This window comes from Girardinichthys multiradiatus, chromosome 12 (genome assembly GCF_021462225.1).
Source record: "Girardinichthys multiradiatus isolate DD_20200921_A chromosome 12, DD_fGirMul_XY1, whole genome shotgun sequence".
NCBI lineage: Eukaryota > Metazoa > Chordata > Actinopteri > Cyprinodontiformes > Goodeidae > Girardinichthys > Girardinichthys multiradiatus.
The window spans coordinates 1,989,000-2,008,958 of record NC_061805.1 but is presented as its reverse complement, the minus strand read 5'-3'; the positions used below and the strand labels follow the sequence as shown (position 1 = coordinate 2,008,958).

Genomic DNA, 19,959 nt, shown 5'->3' with positions numbered 1-19,959 from the left:
GTGAAACATTGCTCTGTATTGTTGTTTCACTGGGACTAATCTTGTATCTCTACAGGCAGGGGGAGCATCTGTAGGATGGGCTTTGGGATACATGCTGAATGTAAGCAATGAAGTGCCAGCAGAGGGTCTTAGCATGATGAAGGCCCTACCCTCAGGTTGTTGGGCTGGCATCATCTTCCTCTTTGTTGTATTTGCTTTCTTTGCTCTGGTATATGGTGTGGTGATCAACAGAAACAGAACAACTAGAAGTGACATTATCTGACTGGAAGGGTGACACACTTCCTAAGCATTTATAAGAGCCAAAAAATGTGTTTTTCTATAGCTTTTCATTTGCAAAATTCCAAACTTTTATCTAGGTTGATATTGGTAAAATTAATCTAATGAACAATTATTTGCAGGTTTTCTATAATAATGATCTACTACTACATTTATGTTAGACATAGTTCACAATTTAACAAATACATACACAGCTGTGGAAAAGTATTTGCCTCTAAACAGATTTCTTCTGTTTTTGCTTAGCAGTTTCAAAACCTTTTTTACCAGGTTTTGAGTCATCTAGGGATGAACTTCTAAGAGCGCTTGAGCCTAAGGTCTTAAACAGATGGCAGGACTTTCTCCTTCAGGATTTTATGCTAGACAGCAGGATTCATGGTTCCATCATTTACAGCAAGTCATCCATGGTCTGAGACAGCCTCTACCACCACGTTTGACTGGTGATGTTTTTTTTATGAAGATGTTAGTTTTATGGCAACACTTTCTATAAAGTTCCTTTTTAGTCTGTTGAGTTTGTTGAAAATGTTCTTCTAGTCTTGGGGATCAACAAGATGGTTTAGGAAATGTTAGACAGGCTCTATGTGGTTTTTATTTTTGTTTGTTTTTTTGTGATAGCAGTGTTTTTGGATTCGGAACCTATCCAATGATACCACTTTTGCTCAGTCACATCCTTATTGTTGAATCATCAACACTGACCTTAACTAAAGCAAGTGAGGGCTGCCCTGCAGTGCTTGGTTGGCAACTCTTGGGAAAGTTCATTACTGCTCCATGTTTTCTCCATTTGGGGATGATGGCTCTCACTGTGGTTTGTTTGAGTCCAAAAGCCTTAAAAATGGGTTTGTAGTATGACAGACAGAACAGTAGAAATGACTTTGTTTTTATCTGTTTGCCACCCACAACCTCCACCCACTATTTTATGTCACTGTTCATGCCTGACATAAAATCTTGGGTGGGGGGTTGGTTTGCAAAGACTTTTTCTTCATAAACGAAGTCATTTGACAACTGTGTTTTTTACAATAACTGGTGGAATCTTTGTTTGATATCAAATGTTTGATCATCTGGAACATCTAGTGTGAAAAACTGTTGTTCTTGATTGGTCATTCTGAAGACAGCGGGATTTACACTGACTGCTGAGAGGGCATTTGAGGTTTTTCAGCAGGACTTAAAGCAGGACATGTTCAGCAGGAATTACTAGAAAGCAAATGAAAATAAGCACATCCACAATGCCATCAGTTCTAAAGAAATCACCAAAGTTCTGACTACAAAGCTAGTTCAGTCGATTCATAAAGTATTAGAAACCAAACGTTTTTTCTGGTTGTTTCTTTAAAATAAATATCAGTGACACTGATCCCACCCACGTCCCCTTTTAATCCAAGCTCCACACAAAGATTCTGTCTGAATAAGTCTGTTCAAGTATCATGTTTTAGATTATTTTAAAATCAGATTGTTTTTAGAAGCTGTGTGTTTATCCTTTTTATGATCTCAGTCGTTGCTTTCCTCACTTAGAACATGTCTACATGAATATAATGATGAATTGAATGAAATATGTTGCATTTGATTAAAATTTTTAATAAAAAGTCATGGGGAGAAAAATAAGTCTTTGCCTGTTTTGTTCTATGCTTCCTTAGGAGCGCTAGTGTCCTCTGGCGCACTAAGAAACAAGCGGAACCTTTGCTTTGCAAGTGTTTCTGACGGAATGTTTTCGAGTTACCATAAGGGAAGTTATGTCTGCCAGTGGAAAGCATTATTATATGGTGCAGTTTATAGAGAGCGTTGAAACTTTTTGCTACAGGAATTCTGCTAGGATACCTTTTTACAGCGTTAGGTCCAGAGTGGGTGGTTAAAGCGGAACCAAGATGTTCGCGGGGCTGCCTGAACTCGGCATAGCCAACGGCGAAGACTTAAAGGAAACTCTAACCAACTGCACAGAACCTCTCAAAGCCATTGATCAGTTCCAGGTAAGAAGAGCTCAGTGGGTCTTTGACCCGAACTTAGATTGGGTGTACTTCCTGGGAAGATCCTGTGAAGTCCTGATTTTCCATAAAACATGAATGATTCTGAACAGGTTCTGCTTTAACGGGTGTTTGAGGTCTGCTGGTGAAGATAACTGGCAGTGGTAGATAGGACCCGTTTTTAATGAACCGGGGAGTGTTAGAATAAGAATCAACTTTAACGGACAGGTTTTTGTGCACAAACAATGAATATGGACTCGGTTTCTATCACTCACATCTAGACAATAACCACAATATGTGTGTGTGTGTGTGTGTCTTTAATGTATATGAAGAGGGGTTAGTCTTGGTAATTAGTCCAGGTCTAGTATTTGCAGACACCCAACTAAGCACATTTTGTATACATTAATAACAGTTAATCAATTTTTTTCTGTTTTCTCAAACATTAAACTGGACATATGTACAGGAGTTGGACAATGAAACTGAAACTCCTGTCATTTTAGTGTGGGAGGTTTCATGGCTAAATTGGACCAGCCTGGTAGCCAGTCTTCATTGATTGCACATTGCACCAGTAAGAACAGAGTGTGAAGGTTCAATTAGCAGGGTAATAGCACAGTTTTGCTCAAAATATTGAAATGCACACAACATTATGGGTGACATACCAGAGTTCAAAAGAGGACAAATTGTTGGTGCATGTCTTGCTGGCGCATCTGTGACCAAGACAGCAAGTCTTTGTGATGTATCAAGAGCCACGGTATCCAGGGTAATGTCAGCATACCACCAAGAAGGACGAACCACATCCAACAGGATTAACTGTGGATTCAAGAGGAAGCTGTCTGAAAGGGATGTTCGGGTACTAACCCGGATTGTATCCAAAAAACATAAAACCACGGCTGCCCAAATCACGGCAGAATTAAATGTGCACCTCAACTCTCCTGTTTCCACCAGAACTGTCCGTCGGGAGCTCCACAGGGTCAATATACACGGCCGGGCTGCTATAGCCAAACCTTTGGTCACTCATGCCAATGCCAAACGTCGGTTTCAATGGTGCAAGGAGCGCAAATCTTGGGCTGTGGACAATGTGAAACATGTATTGTTCTCTGATGAGTCCACCTTTACTGTTTTCCCCACATCCAGGAGAGTTACGGTGTGGAGAAGCCCCAAAGAAGCGTACCACCCTGACTGTTGCATGCCCAGAGTGAAGCATGGGGGTGGATCAGTGATGGTTTGGGCTGCCATATCATGGTATTCCCTTGGCCCAATACTTGTGCTAGATGGGCGCGTCACTGCCAAGGACTACCGAACCATTCTTGAGGACCATGTGCATCCAATGGTTCAAACATTGTATCCTGAAGGCGGTGCCGTGTATCAGGAAGACAATGCACCAATACACACAGCAAGACTGGTGAAAGATTGGTTTGATGAACATGAAAGTGAAGTTGAACATCTCCCATGGCCTGCACAGTCACCAGATCTAAATATTATTGAGTCACTTTGGGGTGTTTTGGAGGAGCGAGTCAGGAAACGTTTTCTTCCACCAGTATCACGTAGTGACCTGGCCACTATCCTGCAAGAAGAATGACTTAAAATCCCTCTGACCACTGTGCAGGACTTGTATATGTCATTCCCAAGACGAATTGATGCTGTATTGGCCACAAAAGGAGACCCTACACCATACTAATAAATTATTGTGGTCTAAAACCAGGTGTTTCAGTTTCATTCTCCAACCCCTGTACATGTTTAAGTATTGTTAAAATAATCCTGTAATATAGTGTATTTTTACATTTCAGAGTGTGCAAAATGAGTGATAATAACAATGATCTTTAATCTAACCCAGAAAGGTTTGCAGATACACTATAATTAAGACGTTTGACCAACAACATTTCGGATGTTTTTTGTGGGTTTCCAGGGACTGACTGAGAGACTTTTCACAGTCATTAATATAATAAAATATAATATAATGGGATATATGTACAAGATGCTGTTCTCTGTGATGGGTGTAGTGCATGAAGTCAGTAATAGTTATTTTGCTATGATCAGGATGGGTGTAGGAACCAATAATGTAATAACGGCCAGTAATAAAACATCTTCCTATAACTGTAATAATTAAAGATAAATTGTATTCTGTTAAATTGGGTTTAGATCAAATCTGACTCGTTGGTTCAAGTTTAAGCCTTTAATTCAGTTCTCCTGGGTTTATTTGTATAGTGGCTAAATTCTGCAAACTTCAAGGAACTTTATAAGATAACCAGGTCCAGATATCATCCCCAGAGCTGAGGTGATCGGCTGACTCCTACAGTTTAGAATTAACTGACCCGTCAATGAGTTCTTGTTGCCTTTCATGACTGCAGATGGAAAATGGGATCCTGCTGCCGACGCTGCAGTCTGCTCTTCCTTTCCTCGACCTCCATGGGACCCCCCGGCTGGAGTTCCACCAGTCTGTTTTCGACGAGCTTCGAGACAAGCTGATGGAGCAAGTTGCCGTCATTGCAGAGGGCAAGGAAGAAGACAGGTGTGTGCTGGAAGCTTGCAGAAAGGACATGAGAGCTAAGGGAAAGCATGGGTTCACGATTGTAATGTGTTTTTCCATATTTTCCCAGATATGGAAAGCTTGAAGAGCTGCTGGAGAAGAGTTTCCCTCTGGTGAAAATGCCTTCCATACAGCCGGTGGTGATGCAGGTGCTCAAGCATCTTCCCAAGGCAAGTACTCACATCAAATGTTGCAACAGTTCCTTAGAGACATCCGAACAAATGTTCTTCTACCAATAAAGAGTGAAGTTCCCCAAACAGCTTCATGCTGACGCTGGTGATTTAAAACGGTCTGTTCTACATGTCATTCTGTGTCAGCTGTAAAATTGGCTACAAACCCAAAGAAGAATGTTCAGATGCTTCCAAAAATCCACTTTGCTGTGGCATTTAATTGATTGTAGATGATATAAACCGAGAATGTTGAATATATATTTTTCTATGTTTCTTTTGCTGTCTAATGTACCTTATATTGCCAAAAGTTCTCTTTAACCCCTCCAAACTATTTATTCGGGTGTTTGAGTAGCAGTCTTTAAGCAGGTGGGGACAGATGCCAGTGACAGTGAGGTGTTGAAGATGTCTGAGGTGTTGGCGGACATTTACAGGTCCTTCTCAAAATATTAGCATATTGTGATAAAGTTCATTATTTTCCATAATGTCATGATGAAAATTGAACATTCATATATTTTAGATTCATTGCACACTAACTGAAATATTTCAGGTCTTTTATTGTCTTAATACGGATGATTTTGGCATACAGCTCATGAAAACCCAAAATTCCTATCTCACAAAATTAGCATATCATTAAAAGGGTCTCTAAACGAGCTATGAACCTAATCATCTGAATCAACGAGTTAACTCTAAACACCTGCAAAAGATTCCTGAGGCCTTTAAAACTCCCACCCTGGTTCATCACTCAAAACCCCAATCATGGGTAAGACTGCCGACCTGACTGCTGTCCAGAAGGCCACTATTGACACCCTCAAGCAAGAGGGTAAGACACAGAAAGACATTTCTGAACGAATAGGCTGTTCCCAGAGTGCTGTATCAAGGCACCTCAGTGGGAAGTCTGTGGGAAGGAAAAAGTGTGGCAGAAAACGCTGCACAACGAGAAGAGGTGACCGGACCCTGAGGAAGATTGTGGAGAAGGGCCGATTCCAGACCTTGGGGGACCTGTGGAAGCAGTGGACTGAGTCTGGAGTAGAAACATCCAGAGCCACCGTGCACAGGCGTGTGCAGGAAATGGGCTACAGGTGCCGCATTCCCCAGGTCAAGCCACTTTTGAACCAGAAACAGCGGCAGAAGCGCCTGACCTGGGCTACAGAGAAGCAGCACTGGACTGTTGCTCAGTGGTCCAAAGTACTTTTTTCGGATGAAAGCAAATTCTGCATGTCATTCAGAAATCAAGGTGCCAGAGTCTGGAGGAAGACTGGGGAGAAGGAAATGCCAAAATGCCAGAAGTCCAGTGTCAAGTACCCACAGTCAGTGATGGTCTGGGGTGCCGTGTCAGCTGCTGGTGTTGGTCCACTGTGTTTTATCAAGGGCAGGGTCAATGCAGCTAGCTATCAGGAGATTTTGGAGCACTTCATGCTTCCATCTGCTGAAAAGCTTTATGGAGATGAAGATTTCATTTTTCAGCACGACCTGGCACCTGCTCACAGTGCCAAAACCACTGGTAAATGGTTTACTGACCATGGTATCACTGTGCTCAATTGGCCTGCCAACTCTCCTGACCTGAACCCCATAGAGAATATGTGGGATATTGTGAAGAGAACGTTGAGAGACTCAAGACCCAACACTCTGGATGAGCTAAAGGTCGCTATCGAAGCATCCTGGGCCTCCATAAGACCTCAGCAGTGCCACAGGCTGATTGCCTCCATGCCACGCCGCATTGAAGCAGTCATTTCTGCCAAAGGATTCCCGACCAAGTATTGAGTGCATAACTGTACATGATTATTTGAAGGTTGACGTTTTTTGTATTAAAAACACTTTTCTTTTATTGGTCGGATGAAATATGCTAATTTTGTGAGATAGGAATTTTGGGTTTTCATGAGCTGTATGCCAAAATCATCCGTATTAAGACAATAAAAGACCTGAAATATTTCAGTTAGTGTGCAATGAATCTAAAATATATGAATGTTAAATTTTCATCATGACATTATGGAAAATAATTAACTTTATCACAATATGCTAATATTTTGAGAAGGACCTGTACTTGCAATAATAGGTTGATGAGAAGAGATCAAGACCCTCTGCACCCTCGTCATCTAACTCTCTGTTCTGCAGGTACCAGAGAAGAAACTGAAGATGGTCATGGCTGACAAAGAGCTCTACAAGGTGTGTGCTGTCGAGGTGAAAAGGCAGATCTGGCAGGACAACCAGGCTCTGTTCGGGGATGAGGTGTCCCCCCTTCTGAAGCAGTACATCGTGGAGAAGGAAGCAGCTCTTTTTAGCAACGACCTCTCCATTCTGCACAACTTCTTCAGTCCGACGCCGAAAACACGGCGCCAGGGCGAGGTGAGGTGTCCAGACGGTCCTTCAGTCTGCGCTGGAAGGTTTTTTTCAATAACCGTTTGTTTTCTTGGAAATGACCTTCTATGTTTTGTACACGTCTGTCCATGGCAGTTTACCTCCTTTCTTTATGCAGATCAAGTTAACACAGCACCTTTGAAAACAACTTTTCTTGGCTATAATAGACTATACATGTAAAACTAATAATTATGTAATAAGCAGTTAATATCACAGATCTAACAAAAAGCATTACCTGGAAGAAAATGACTAAAACACACAATTTGTAAATCAAAGATCAAATAAAGATTAAAGGAACTTTTCATCCCATATCATGATGGTGCCACCACAGGACTGTTACACAGAAGATGGCATACTTACACAGAAAACTGAATGCTGAAATAATCTGGTTTTTCATTTCATTTGACTTTTTCATAATAACCTCAAAATGTAATAAATCACTTTTCTCAAAACCTAAACGTTCCATGAATCCAGTCCAATACACCTTTCTATGCTGAATAAGTTTCCCGGGCTGCTATTAGGATGTCTGAGTGTTTGCTGTGGTCTTACTGTTCTCATTGTCTCTGACCTGCAGGTGGTGTTAAAGCTGACCCAGATGATTGGGAAGAACGTAAAGCTGTACGACATGGTGCTGCAGTTCTTACGAACACTCTTCCTACGAACACGGAACGTCCACTACTGCACACTGAGAGCAGAGCTGCTGATGTCTCTACATGACCTGGACATCAGTGAGATTTGCTCCGTGGACCCCTGCCATAAGGTGAGGTCCCACACTCAAAAATCAACAGACCCAGATGGTGTAGGCCCCGTGCTTACTGGTAAATACTTGTCCTCTTTGCTGTCCTCACAGTTCACTTGGTGTTTGGACGCCTGCATCCGAGAGAAGTTTGTGGATGGCAAACGAGCCAGAGAGCTGCAGGGTTTCCTGGATGGTGTGAAGAAGGGACAGGAGCAGGTCCTCGGGTGACAGATGAACAGATGGTTTCAGTATATCAGTAGTGTTTGATCTGTAATGTCTGCGTCGGCTAATTAAAGAGCTTCTGTGTATTCCAGAGATTTGTCCATGATCCTGTGTGACCCGTTTGCCTGCAACACCCTGGTCTTGAGTATAATACGCAACATACAGGAGCTGCTGAGTCAAGATGCTTTGCCAAGAGTGAGTTCAGTCTGAGGGGAAATGGGGATTCAACAGCCTGAATAATGGAACTTTATTTAGTATTACAAAGAATAAAGACAGGACAATGAAACACTTCATCTTTTTTAAACACTGAAACATGTAAGAGTATGATGACATTACAAGGAATCAGCTTGTATTTAGCATTTCTAAAACACAGATGGAGAAGTTGCAGTTGCTAAGTCCACCTGGATAAGGGCCTCAACCAAAGTAAAACAAAAGGGGATAATTCCTCTGAACGTGTATGAAGATTCAAGCAGTAGGAACCTTTGTTCGAAAGTTTAGTCGCTAAACAGTGGGAATAAAATGATTTAAGGTAGACTTTACCATTCTTCCAAACACCACCATGAGTTGTAATGATTAAACAGGAAGTGTCTAACAAAGATCTGTTGTTGACAGATTGATCTCCAACATTTCCATTTCCGCCTTACAACATCAAATAGTCCTCTGTGCTTCGGGAAAGCTGAGCTATGTTGCCTTACCTTTAAACATCTGTGGGGGTCCACTTGTCCATGGTAGATGGATGTTTTAAGTTGTTTTCTTACACAGTTGAGATGTTTTTCAGTTTGGTTTCTAACATAATGGCCTGTATTGTCTACAATGTCAGTGCAATTTGCTTGTGTGTGTGTGTGTGTGTGTGTGTGTGTGTGTGTGTGTGTGTGTGTGAGAACAGGACAGCCCAGACCTGCTGCTGCTTCTGAGGATGCTGTCTCTGGGTCAGGGAGCGTGGGACATGATTGACAGCCAGGTCTTTAAAGAGCCTCGTTTGGTGCGTATTCACACTAATAATAAATAGTGAGGGGGTGGGGTGCCTGATGTCATGAATTTACAAAAACGGACATTTAAACATCCAGGATCACAAAATATTTTAAAGGAAGATGCATTATGGGTTAAATTTCTTTAGTAGAATTAGCTTTCATGCGATAATCATACAGTCTTAAAAAACCTGGAAAGTTTAGAATTTGATTTTCCAGGTCGGGATAAATTTGAAAAAAATAAAAATATTATTAAACATATTTGTATATTTAGACATTCACTGTTTCAAATATATTTTGACCTCCATCCATCCCTCCAGACAGACAGAAATATCCAAATTTTATAGTAAATTTCTGTATTAATTCATGAGTAATGGCTAAAAAAATCGACAAAGGCGTTAGAAATTTGAGTCTGGGAAAAAGATCGAAGTTTGAATTGAAAAATCTCTAGGAACCCTGCAGATGACAAGGTTCGCATGGAATATAAATATCTGATCCCCTGTTGATTCTAAAAGAAGAAATGGGCTCTAGTTATTATGGTGCTTGCATGAAACAAAGGTAGGATCTTGGTAAGTAATGTTTTGGAACGTTGTACCATGTGGTGACAATGGCTTCATAGAGGGCATTAATGTTCCGGAACTGATGTCTCCGTGTAAACCTCCCCTAGCATCCATCCCAGGTGTTTTTAGATCAGGAGAACATGCAGGATGATCAAAAGAATGACGTTATTCTCCTGGAGGAAGTCCTATGGTCTACCCCTTGACAATTTTTCTTTCTAACCCTCAGGATCTTTTAAGTAATTAAAAAGATTTAAATCTAGCTGATTGCATCAACTCACTGACGTCCTCCTCCATCAACCTCATGGACTCTTTTACCTGAACATCTCCACCATATGGTGCCGCGTATTTATTTATTTTTTGTAACTTTAATCAGATGTAGGCTTTCAACATTCAAGATTTTTATCGTACAGTCATAGAACAAAATTTCACTCCACCAGAATAAAAGCAGGTCTCATCTTAAAATTAAATAAGGAATAAAATATGAAAAGAGAAAAACCTAAAATGTCATTCTTAGTCACTGCTGACCAGCATTCGTAGCGCTTTGCTTTCAATCAACTATTTGATTGTTTTTTGTTTGTTTGGTCCTTTTATCAGGATTTAGAGGTGGTGACCCGCTTCCTGCCAGCAATGATGTCTGTGGTTGTTGATGATCACACATTTACTGTCGAGCAGAAGCTTCCCAGTGAAGAGAAAAGCTCCCTGAGCTATCCCACCACGCTGCCAGATGCATTCACCAGGTAGAACCCAGCCAGGGGCAAAGGCTGATCTTATGTGAAGGAACCTTTTTCATCAGGAATGTATTCTGGGGATTTTCTTCTTTATCACCAGGAGTTATTAGTTTCTGTAATGGTAGACATAAATATGTAACCCAGCTTGTTCATTCTGATCCAGAAGGCTGACTTACTGACAGACACATTCTGGTTCTCTGTATTTATTCTAACAAGAGACAAATAAACAAGTTGGTGGTTAGCAGCTCCAGCAGCTTCTGCCCCACAGAAACAGACAGCAACAGAAAAAGGGGAAGAGCTGACTGTTACTGGTTGCTATGGTAACCACCAGCTGACAAGAGTTACATAAAAAAAATTTATATAGCAATAAAAGTCAAGAAAAAAATAACTTGTTGATTAAATAAAATGAATTTGAAGAATAAATAAACCAATTTTGACAAACTTCACATCAATAGTAATGTTAAAATAAAACCTTGTTACAAATATAAAACAGAAAGTCTTGAGGATCTTTGTGTCCTACCTCAGATACCTGCAGGACAACAGAGTGGCTTGTGAAATGGGGCTCTACTACGTTCTCCACATCGCCAAGCTGAGGAACAAGAACGCTCTGCAGAGGTTACTACCTGCACTGGGTGAGTGTCGGCCCTTTCCTAAGGTTGTAGAAGATGTGCTCTAAGGTAGTGAATGAGGATACGTAGATGCTGTGGACAGAGACATGGATGCTGCATGGGTCTGCAGATTTAATCTCTGATGCATTCATGTGTTATGTTTGCTCTTGGCTTCTAGTGGAGACCTACAATGACATGGCTTTTGGTGACATCTTCCTCCACCTGCTGACGGGACACCTCACACTACTCTCTGATGAGTTTGGATCAGAGGAGTTTTGCACTGTTGTCTTTGATAGCTTCCTCCTTACTTCATTCTCCAGGTTAGTTTTCTGAGCCAGTACCATGATCAGCCTCAGCTACAGTAATTCAATTTAATTGAATTTATCATACCTCTTCCATGGAATGATGGAACAAGAACTGGATCCACAGGTGTACATATAGGGTTAGGGGGTTAGGGTTAAAACGTTATTAAAGCCTGTTTTTATTTCCAGCATATTTGGACATGTGAGTATTTGATATCAATATCACATTAAACAATACAGAGAAATTCAAAAAATAACCAACTAAAGTATTTACACACCTAAAGCTAAATAAAAGACCTAATACAGTTCTGTATGGAATCACATTGAAATGTGTAGTTTCTTTTCAAGGACCAAATCAGGACACCCCACATTTTTTTCTACTTAATATGACTAAAATCCCACACAGACATATCACATAATGAGAACTCAATACATTTTGAAGAAGGATTGCCTTGTTTAAACCTCAGACATTATGTTTGGTGCTCCTGACTGTGAGAGTGAAGACTGTGATGAGATCCAGAGAGATGCCTGAGGTCCTCAGAAAGGAATGTGGTAGCTTATGGGTCTGGCAAAGGATTTAAAGTGGTGGCAACAAAGTCTAAAATCAGCCACATTCAAAACAACAGCCAACATGCATAAGTTGAGCCAACCTAAGCATGTTAGCTCAGAAAGCAGGCTGCAAGATGCTAAAAGAAGTACCCAAATCCCTTCAATGTCATTACAGGACCTGCTGTTGGTATGAAAGTACATGCCTGTACAGTCAGAAGGAGACTGAGAAAGTTTTGAAGTTCATGGAGGAAATCTTTGCTTGAACATGAAAACATGAAGGAGTTTGCCAGAGAGACCAGAAAAAGACCAGGACTTCTGGAATAATGTTCCTTGGGCCGATGAGTCTAATTTTGAATTATTTGGACACCAGGGTCCTCATGTACGAAAGAGTGCGCAGCTTTCATACTAAACGTTTGTGGGAATGGAGAAATTCTGAAAGTTCTGTAGCCCAATTTGCGGTGGATTTAACGTCGCTGCACGTGGCGCTTGGACTGCCCGGTTCCCTAAATACATATTGTGAAGTAGTATAAATAGCCAGAAGTCACCCAACACGTGTCCAAATAACCATGGCAACGATGCTGTGACAGGCAAAGAACCCCGCAGAACCGGTTTCTTTCGGTAGATAAACAAGAGAGACAGTGTCTACGCCCCATGAGGGCTATTTGTAGTCAGTTACAGTAAACCAACACCTACTTGAATGACATCAGTGACTCAAACCTGACTGAAACTCAGACGTTTGTCGCCTCGTACCTGTTTAGTTCTACAATATGTGTATCTAAACCAAACAGCGCTGTCTAGCTGCTCCATTGAGCTCATTCATAGCTCAGTGCTGATCATTATAATGATGTGAATGTGGCTCCTTTATTTCTATTAGAAAAACTGTCACCTCACACACTCTGTGAAGTATTTTAAATCTTTACAACCATTCAAGACGTGTTTCCCTACACAACTATTATTAGATTGATTATAATTATTTTGATAGTATAAGTATATAGGATAGGTCATTGATAAGCAGACCAGATTATCAGACCAGGGTTCATAACCTGACCCACGTGCCGTCCAGTCCGGAGCCAACCTGAATTTAATTTTACTGCTTGTTCAACAGTGTCTAACTTCACTTGTGCTGCATCTTGTGTTAATATGGCATAGCCCTGCGGAGCGTCTGGCCCCAGACTGCACCAGATGCAAGTCAGGCAACGAGCTGCTTCTGTCAGGGCTGCTGCTGCTACCCTAACCGCAAAGCATTTTCTCATTTACTACGTAGATATAAACATTTTATTCCTGCTGACTGCCACGTCTGACTTTTAAACAGGCGTGACGGACAGCTATGTAGGTCAGCGACATTCTGTCCACACTCCAAGCCAGCTGGTGGCAGTAATGCACCACAGTAATGCACCACAGAAAACGACAAAGAAGAAACTATGGGGGTCCTTCAACGTGGGTTGCTAAGTTACTAGCTTGGGAGCTTACGCTAGCTGATAGTACAATGACTTGGTGGTGCAGAGATGAGTCTGTAAAAGAAGTTGTTTCCATCCTTTCCTTTAAGCATGGTAGTGGAAGTGTCATGGTCTGGGGTGCTTTCCTGCAGCCAAAGCTTCATCACAGAATCCACTGTAAATTCTACCATGTGTCCAAAGGTGCATGAGGAAAATGTGATTTACATCACTGAAAACCCACGGGAAGGCTTGAAGCATGGAAAACTGCATCAAGTAAACATTCATTAAAGCTTAGTTGCTTTACTCTGACGCACACTGGTCCCAGCCAGATCGCTGGTATCTCTTGTTCCACCCTTGTGACTGGTAGCAGCAGGAGGTCGCTAATGAATGTCAACAGAGGAGGGGGGCTTGACGCACCAACTCATCAGCAGAGCATTCTAAGAGTTGTGCCACATTTGGCCCTCCAGCCTGTGTTTGATGCTCATCCTTTAGGCTTGTTCAGGAGTAGCCAACTAGTGTTGAGCAGATACATGAAGTTACATGATGTTCATCATGGTTGGACTGTTCCTCATGCAGTTAATCAGAAATTAGTGAAAACTTGGAGTTAACAAGGAAACATCAGGCTAATCTTTCACCTTGAGTACCATATGGATATTCTGCTTCCTCTTTCTTGTCATCACTTCCTGTTTCTGTTCTGAACTTAATCTTTTAAAGGGGTTGGTTGTTGCGTTATGATATTTGAAGGTTTCATCTGGTTAAGCATGTTGTAACGATTGGAACTTGATCTTCTTGCATGTGTTTTGGGACCCATGCAGAATCAGAGAAATGGTTAATGTTCCCAGATGTTTCCTTCTTAAGTGTTACCTCCGTTATAAGGTGACATTTGAGTGGGTTGTTGTTGCTGAGAAAATGCCCTTAAATACTGGTCCTTCTCAAAATATTAGCATATTGTGATAAAGTTCATTATTTTCCATAATGTCATGATGAAAATTTAACATTCATATATTTTAGATTCCTTGCACACTAACTGAAATATTTCAGGTCTTTTATTGTCTTAATACAGATGATTTTTGCATACAGCTCATGAAAACCCAAAATTCCTATCTCACAAAATTAGCATATCATTAAAAGGGTCTCTAAACGAGCTATGAACCTAATCATCTGAATCAACGAGTTAACTCTAAACACCTGCAAAAGATTCCTGGGGCCTTTAAAACTCCCAGCCTGGTTCATTATTCAAAACCCCAATCATGGGTAAGACTGCCGACCTGACTGCTGTCCAGAAGGCCACTATTGACACCCTCAAGCAAGAGGGTAAGACACAGAAAGAAATTTCTGAACGAATAGGCTGTTCCCAGAGTGCTGTATCAAGGCACCTCAGTGGGAAGTCTGTGGGAAGGAAAAAGTGTGGCAGAAAACGCTGCACAACGAGAAGAGGTGACCGGACCCTGAGGAAGATTGTGGAGAAGGGCCGATTCCAGACCTTGGGGGACCTGCGGAAGCAGTGGACTGAGTCTGGAGTAGAAACATCCAGAGCCACTGTGCACAGGTGTGTGCAGGAAATGGGCTACAGGTGCTGCATTCCCCAGACCTGGGCTACAGAGAAGCAGCACTGGAATGTTGCTCAGTGGTCCAAAGTACTTTTTTCGGATGAAAGCAAATTCTGCATGTCATTCGGAAATCAAGGTGCCAGAGTCTGGAGGACGACTGGGGAGAAGGAAATGCCCAAATGCCAGAAGTCCAGTGTCAAGTACCCACAGTCAGTGATGGTCTGGGGTGCCGTGTCAGCTGCTGGTGTTGGTCCACTGTGTTTTATCAAGGGCAGGGTCAATGCAGCTAGCTATCAGGAGATTTTGGAGCACTTCATGCTTCCATCTGCTGAAAAGCTTTATGGAGATGAAGATTTCATTTTTCAGCACGACCTGGCACCTGCTCACAGTGCCAAAACCACTGGTAAATGGTTTACTGACCATGGTATCACTGTGCTCAATTGGCCTGCCAACTCTCCTGACCTGAACCCCATAGAGAATCTGTGGGATATTGTGAAGAGAACGTTGAGAGACTCAAGACCCAACACTCTGGATGAGCTAAAGGCCGCTATCGAAGCATCCTGGGCCTCCATAAGACCTCAGCAGTGCCACAGGCTGATTGCCTCCATGCCACGCCGCATTGAAGCAGTCATTTCTGCCAAAGGATTCCCGACCAAGTATTGAGTGCATAACTGTACATGATTATTTGAAGGTTGACGTTTTTTGTATTAAAAACACTTTTCTTTTATTGGTCGGATGAAATATGCTAATTTTGTGAGATAGGAATTTTGGGTTTTCATGAGCTGTATGCCAAAATCATCCATATTAAGACAATAAAAGACCTGAAATATTTCAGTTAGTGTGCAATGAATCTAAAATATATGAATGTTAAATTTTCATCATGACATTATGGAAAATAATGAACTTTATCACAATATGCTAATATTTTGAGAAGGACCTGTATTTCCTCCCTTCCTTGTAAACCTTCCAAATGAAAACTCTATATCACCATTATTTGTCACAGTTTTCTTTTAAAGACTTTTAAATTTAATTCACATGTGGATAAAATGGTGATTGTATTCTTTAATAGTGAGGTTGTAGATTTTTTTTTTGTATACTTTTATTTATTTTTATTTAAGCCTGGTTCCAGTTAAATATCCAAAAGGACCAAAATAACTTTGTTCCTGACTTTCTATTGATCAGAACATTGTGTCTTTTCAAGATCTATTACCCTTCTTCATGTTGTCGGAGAGGTTCTATTTAGGAACCTCTGGATTCTACAGGTTTATTAGTAATCGGGCACCGCTGTAACATTGATCTCATCTTCTCGTTAATCACAGTTAATTTATTAATTAACAGGGGTTGATGGGGGTGCACTTACTTTCCAACATAGAGTCAGGTTGGTTTTGTAGTGGATGAAAAGATCATTTAAGGGTGACAAAACAGCAGAAAGTTATAGGGTAGTGCTTCCTCACAGATCTGTGTAGTTTATTTGACTTCTCTCTCATGGCTTCCTGCTTGGGTGCATATCTGCTTGAAGAAAGAGACTCGTTCTCCATTTTCTGATGGTTTCTGTCTGTTTTGGATTATTTTTCAGTAAAGAAAATGTCCACAGACACATTCTCCGCTTGTTGCTGCATCTCCACCACAAAGTGCTGCCATCATGTTTGGAAGTGCTGATGCAAACCCTGGAGCCTCCGAAACAGGTAGGCCTGGTTTCCTCCTCCAGCTCATTCATTCCTGGGCAAACAGGAGGCGCTGCACAGAATCGGGAAGAAGTCTTTCATAAAATCACTCTGACTGCCATGAAAGTAAGGCTGAAGTTGGCTGTTGAATCTATTTTCGATATTTCTGTTGCACTTAGTAATCAATAATAGCAAACACATTTTCTTTTTACAAATGGAATCAAATTAGTCACTTTCAATTGTCCTGCATTATTAAAGAGAAATACTGAGCATTTTTCCTCCCAGAGATGTACAGTTGTATAACTCCCTCTCTGACCTGTCTCTACACCTCTGTCCATGGCTTCCAGGTGTGTCTGCTCTTCCATAAACCTCCTGGAACTGACTAGTGTTACAAATTATATGCATTTAGAATTTGCAGTAGTGGCCAAATGTTTAGCAGGTCCCTGTTTCTTTTATTTTATAGGTCTAAAAGGCTTTCATTAGCAAACCCCTCAGATTCATGAGGGTGTTTACAGTTATGTTCATAATTATTCATACCCCTGGATTTAGATTTCAAATGATTTTCAACCAAAACGTTTGTGTGATAGGAAATGAGACAGGCATCTCTCAAAAGATAACATGAAGTTTTAAAGCAAACATTTTTCGGTTGATTCTTATTTAAACTCAATTACGCTCTTTATAATTGCTGAGCAGCTTCCACCACTTTGCACTGGTATTTTGACGATTTATTTATGCTGATGAGCTCTAATGTTTTGATGCTATAAGGTCTCCTTGCCATCACCCTAATCTTTAGGTTGCTCGACAGATTCTCTTATCAGATTTAAGACAGGATCCTGGTTGGGCCAGTCCAATACATTAATGTTCCTTCCAGTCAGAAGAAACAAGTTTGTGAAATTAAAGGATTACTGTTAACCTAAATGTGTCCGAAATTTGAATCACTCTGGACATAACTGTACATCTGAGCCCAATCCTGACTGATGGTGATGTTTTCTTCTCTTATTAGGACTTGGAGTTTATCACTAGTTGTTTGCTTCTGTTTACCCACATACTGTTTCAGAATTGACCAAATGTTCTTAAAGAGGTTCTGATTTGAAGAATTTCCTGACTGCAGGTCTAAATTTCAATGTTCGGATCTTAGAGCAACTTGATTATCTCTGCTTTGTGATATGGTGCTCCATCATGCTAAAGAAATCTACTGATCACCTCTAATAAATTGGAATAAACTCTGCAGTGACTGTGTAGAGGAGGTTTCAGGAGGAGATGGTGTTGGGCAATGCTGGACATCCTGACTCTTCCTCCCAGTAACTGAACCTCTCCCTTTGAAGCTCTCAGTGGTTTACAGAAAAACAGTTCTTTCAGCTGCACTGTTCTCTGCAGTAGTTTCCTGCATATGAAGCCATTTTGATGCAAAGTGGTGATGCTGTGTTTTAGAGGCAACCATTACTAACGTTTTTAATCATTTTGAGTAAAAATGCAGTGTAAATAGGTGCTTAATGAGTTAAACTCTTTAAGCAAATGAAGTTTTTTTTTTTCATGTCCGGTCCGGCAGAAGACGACTCACAATTGTTGTCTGAGTGCCAAGAAGAAGCCCAACAGATTTACAAGTGGAGCATTACAGCTCACGCTATAATAAAATATATAAAACACTTTTTTACTAATTGCTTTTGGAGTACTTCAGCTGCTATGGACATGGAGATGGACACGAAGGGAAAAAAGAACAAAGAAAGGGAGAGAGGTGGGGTAAAAAGTGAGAGAAGGAGATTAGAATAGAGGAGAGAAAAAGGATAAAGAGAATACAAGATGACGCCCTAGAAGACTGCTTCTACACCTGCAGAGAGACGAGAAAATATATACCAACAACAACGTTACTGTAAAGTACAAGGTACTAATTAATACAAGATACTAGATATATATATCTGTGTGTCTGTAATTCCAATATAATATACATCTGATTACTGCAATAATTCATGTAAATAACCTCACAGGGTGTGAATAAACACACAGAGACAATATTGACCTGATGATGAGCAGGGACAGATGTTGGCTGATGCTTTTTGGGCCTCAGCTCTTGCAAACAGAGCAATGACAGGTGATTCTGGTTCTCTTTGTGTCACTGTTGATTTCCAGCTGTTTGCCTCATTCAAGCATGCTCCTAGGCCCAGTTTTCATCGATTAGCCTTTCTACCATAAATCTAGATGTAAACCACAAAGTAGAGCGTAAGAAAGTGGAAAATAAATTCTCTGTAGGAATCCAGCATAATGGCCCGGTTCAGTCTCTGTCCGATGGTCAACATTCTGGTAGGTTCCCTTGGAACATGTCATGCTTTAGAAAGTTCCGTTTCTAAAGAGACTTTGTATAAACCTGGACAATTTCCCACTCTAGAAATGAATGGTGATGTCTTACTGACTATGATCTTTGGAGCTAAACTCTCAGCCTTCAACAAGGTCACATGCATGCTGACTCATTTTACCATGCTGTGTTTAACCACAGTGCAGTGAGCCTCTGAAGGAGCTGCACAACCAGTTGACAGAAAAGCTCGAGGCACAAAAGAAGAGTCCGGCACCACCGGACGAGTCCTCATCTCTGGACCTGGGGCTGCATCCTGTGACAGTGCCCACCACCACCTCTGTCCCAACCACCCCCCTCTGAGGGATGCCACAAGCCGAAAGAGCTGGAGCTCTGATTCAGCGAATAAATACTGTTAATGGTTGGCATCAAGAGCGGACATTTTACATTTCTGTGTGCTATAGGAGGTTTTCTCTCACTGTGAGCCTCTGTAGATCTTAGTGTTTCATTCTTGCATCACTATTTAGCATCAGGATCTCTCTTTGCTACAGTTTATCTTCTTGCATTTTTGTCTAGATATACAGTATTTTCATATGTAACTCAGTTATCTCTGTGAACTATTTGAACTGTGCCAGTGGTGTAAATAAACATATTTACAAAACTACAAGGTCTCATTATTCTTTCCCACAGTTTTTTGTTCAGATGTTGGGCAGCACAGCGTTATTTTTTTTGCAAACCACTAGCACTTACCCACAATGCAGGAAAATCTCATTTGGTAACTTCCCATGCAGCTTCTGACAAGATCAGTGTGACATAAGAGGAGTTGCACTGAGAAGTGCTAGTTCACCCTGACAGCAGCTTCAGCTCTGGTAAGGTCTGTTTAAACTGTTTAATATGAAGGATCAGCTGCAGATAGAAGGTTTCAAGGAGTTTTGGTTTAAAGGACGTGAATTGAGTAATTTAGAACTGATATAAGTCACTGACTGGATGCAATCTGCTGGGTTTCCTTAGACAGAAAAACTTATTCAATTTGAATAAATAACTGAATCCGACTGCACTGTTCAATGGT

General features: G+C 41.1%; 2 protein-coding genes across 3 annotated transcripts in view; both read left to right on the top strand.

Moving 5' to 3' along the window:
- LOC124877277 (ectonucleoside triphosphate diphosphohydrolase 2-like) overlaps positions 1 to 1,866 on the top strand; it is a 28,032-nt gene extending 26,166 nt beyond the window's left edge. For both annotated transcript variants that reach the window (XM_047380356.1, XM_047380357.1), the window contains one exon: positions 56 to 1,866. In XM_047380356.1, the coding sequence (XP_047236312.1) occupies positions 56 to 262 (207 nt within the window). In that variant the 3' untranslated portion in view covers positions 263 to 1,866. The remainder of the gene's footprint in view (positions 1 to 55) is intronic.
- Positions 1,867 to 1,975: 109 nt separating this feature from the next.
- nelfb (negative elongation factor complex member B) lies at positions 1,976 to 19,554 on the top strand. Its single transcript, XM_047380418.1, has 13 exons — positions 1,976 to 2,231; positions 4,574 to 4,734; positions 4,823 to 4,922; positions 7,035 to 7,265; positions 7,852 to 8,037; positions 8,128 to 8,240; positions 8,331 to 8,433; positions 9,125 to 9,220; positions 10,361 to 10,503; positions 11,020 to 11,126; positions 11,281 to 11,422; positions 16,516 to 16,624; positions 19,095 to 19,554. Exons 1-13 carry the CDS (start codon positions 2,130 to 2,132, stop codon positions 19,251 to 19,253), a joined length of 1,752 nt encoding a protein of 583 aa, XP_047236374.1. The 5' UTR covers positions 1,976 to 2,129; the 3' UTR covers positions 19,254 to 19,554.
- The last annotated feature ends 405 nt before the right edge of the window (positions 19,555 to 19,959 follow it).